The following is a 2,929-nucleotide window of genomic DNA, read 5'->3' as shown; positions in this document are numbered from 1 at the left end:
CAGGGGTTTGCACACTGGAGGGCCGGTTAAAACACAGGTGCTGGGGAATTCCTTGTCGGTCCAGCGGTTAAGACTGTACTTCCACTTCAGGGGGCACGGGTTCGATCCCTGTTCGGGGAACTAAGATCCCGCATGCATGCCGCGCGGCCTGGCCAAACAAACAAACAAACAAACAAAAAAGCATGGGGTGCTGACCCTCCTCAGAGAATGTGCATTTCTAGCAAGTTCCTGGCCAGGCTGGTGCCCCTGGGCTGGGGCCATATTGGAGAACTGGGGTGTAGATAAAGCAAAGGACTAAAAGTAAAGATCTGGGTGTCCAGTCTCGAGAGGATCCAGGGGAGATGGAGGCAGTGAGAAGAGGAGAGGCCGTGAGGGAGAAGAAGTGGGTCAGAACCCGGCTCTGTGCCCTCAGAGCTGCTATGCCTGAGGATGGGCAGACAGGGTGGGGTTGGGGGGGATTGTAGGGGTCGCCACACAACTTCCACCCCTCCTTCACCCTCCCTGGCCCCCCAGGGGCTGCACTCACCCCTCACCCTGCCTGCTTGTCTCCAGCTTACCCTGAGGGTTCCCCCTGAGAGGAAAGAGGGGACTCAGTCATCCCTGGTCCCTGATCTGTGGCGCCAGCCAGCTGGATTCTAATTAGCTACCAGAGCCAGAGAAATGGGAAGCAGGGGACCAGGGGTGGGGACCTGGATTCCTGCCCAAGACCCAGAGGCTGCAAGCTCGGGCCAAGACGCCTGGGTCCCCCACCCTGGACGCTGTGCTGGGTGAGAAAGCTGGGGCGGGGGAGACAAATAGGCAGGGTCTTGATTTCGGGTCGGGGAAGAGGCTTCCAGAGGGCTCTCCTCCTCCGTGACGGAGGGTCTGAGGCCTGCCTGGGTACAGGTGGGCCCTTCATAGCTGTGACAGCCTGAAGCGTTGCCCCAGCCACCCGAGGGGGGCTGTCAGACCCCAGGAGGTGCTTCCAGGAGGTCCAAGATGCCCAGATGGGTGGGTCCATCTGTTGGGGTGGGAGTGGAGGGTGCAGTGTAAGCCAGAGGCCTTGGAGGGGGTCAGCCTCTGGCCCAAGGGTGCAGCTTCTCTCAGATACGGCTGGCTTGAGGGGGTTACATCGCCCAGCCCCTCTTGGGGCTGCAGGATGGAAGCCCTCAGCCACCAGCAGGAGGAGAGGGGACCGGCCCAAACACCCCTCCTACTAGGCCCGCTGGGGGTCGGCCGCTGCCCCCACCTCACTCTCCCTGTCCTCCCCAGACTGGTGGGCCAGGCCGTGGTACCCACCTGGTGATGCGGGGCGAGGCCGCCTGCACAGGCCACTGAGAGCCCCGAACGCGCCCCAGCCGCCACCATGGCCCGCCTGGCCGCCGTGCTCTGGAGTCTCTGCATCACTGCCGTCCTGGTTACCTCGGCCACCCAAGGTAGGTGCTGCTGGGGCTGGGGAGGGGCCGTGCCTCCAAAACCCTGCCAGGAGGGCGGCTAAAACAGTGAAATACCTCCCGACCACTCGTTACAGTACCCGCTTCAGACCACTCAGAACCAGGCCAGAGGAAGACTTGGTGATTATGCCCCCTAGCACCACCAAGGGGTCCCCGGATCAACCCCTCACCCCCCAACCCAGAGCACCAGGGTCCGTCCCACCAGGGGTCCTAGCGCCTGGGATTCGGGATGTGGCCTCCCGGGACCAGGACAGGCCTTCCTGGTGAGCCGATGCTCTTCTGTCTTGTGTGTGTCTCTCTCGGTGTGATTACATCTCCAAGGCTCTCTCCGGGAAGAAGGTTTAATTAAAGCATGCCCGCTGACGTTTATTTAAAAACAACTAATTACCCGGCTCGGCCCTATGCCGTTCCCGGGATCCTTCACACACCACAATTAGTGCCCCGAGCCTGCCCGCCCACCCTCACCGATTGCTCAATTACAATCCCCATGGTGGGCCCAGGTGGGGGCAAGGGCAGGGCGGGAAGAGAGGCAGCGAGAGGAGGCCCGCTAGCCTCGCCCTCGCCCTGGGAGTGCCCCCTGCCTGCCCCTCCCAGCCCTGTCTGGAGGGCACTCATGGTGGAGGCTGCTCCCCAGTGCTCCCTCATACAGCCCCGCCCTCCGGGGAGCCACAGAGGCGAAGGGGGCATTGTTCAGCCGTGCCACAGGGCCTTGGCACTGCTGCAGCCAGCTGGCACCCTCCCCTCCCCCAGCACCCATGTTCTCTACCTATCCAGGTCCTGCCCCACAGCGCCAGCTGGCCTGGGTGGGGCTGCTTCCACCCCCAGACCCATCCAAGCCAGCCCTCCACCCCCGGCCTCCTTCCCGGGCCCAGGAAGGGCTAAAATTAGCTGCGGAAGCAGATGATGCTAGAGGAACTCACGTAAAACTTTCCCGCAAGTGGGACTCAACTCACCCCAAAAAACCCCGAGGGCCTAGCTGCCAACCCCGTTGGGCCCCCAGGTGGCATTGGAGGCACTAGATCTTGAAAAAGGGGCCCATATGGCTCTGCTGACATCATGCACTGGTGCCTTCTCTTCATCTACAAGTGACAGTCCCCACATTGGAGCCCGGGGCCACTCTGTGCATTCCCACTTCCCTCTGACACCCTGCAAGGCTTGGCTGGGACCAGTGTACCAGTGTCCGAGAAGGTGGCTGCCCCAGCAGGCATGGACGGTACTGAGCCCACTCCGTCCAACAGAGACTAGCTGCCTTAATCATCTTAATGATAATAGTAATTAGTGGCTTGCCATCTCACTGTGAACCGTGTGCACTGCAACCCTCTGCATGGATCTATGAGATAGGCGTTATCAGCTCCTTAGGGAAAGAGACGGGGGCACAGAGGTGGTCAGTGACTGGACGAGGCCATCAGCCAGAGAGTGGCCAAGCCGGGATTTAAACACCAGCCAGGGACTTCCCTGGTGGCGCAGTGGTTAAGAATCCACCTGCCAATGCAGGG

At 61.5% G+C, this 2,929-nt stretch overlaps 1 protein-coding gene across 1 annotated transcript in view; it reads left to right on the top strand.

Moving 5' to 3' along the window:
- The first annotated feature begins 1,254 nt into the window (after window positions 1–1,254).
- The window catches only part of ADGRL1 (adhesion G protein-coupled receptor L1), a 28,474-nt gene continuing 26,799 nt past the window's right edge, over window positions 1,255–2,929 (top strand). The window contains exon 1 of the mRNA XM_055080799.1: window positions 1,255–1,415. Coding sequence (XP_054936774.1) covers window positions 1,346–1,415 — 70 coding nt within the window. The 5' untranslated portion in view covers window positions 1,255–1,345. The remainder of the gene's footprint in view (window positions 1,416–2,929) is intronic.

Source organism: Physeter macrocephalus, chromosome 2, assembly GCF_002837175.3.
Source record: "Physeter macrocephalus isolate SW-GA chromosome 2, ASM283717v5, whole genome shotgun sequence".
In the NCBI taxonomy this organism is placed as follows: Eukaryota; Metazoa; Chordata; class Mammalia; order Artiodactyla; family Physeteridae; genus Physeter; species Physeter macrocephalus.
The sequence above is the reverse complement of the archived record's forward strand: the minus strand, read 5'-3'. Positions and strand labels throughout refer to the sequence as shown.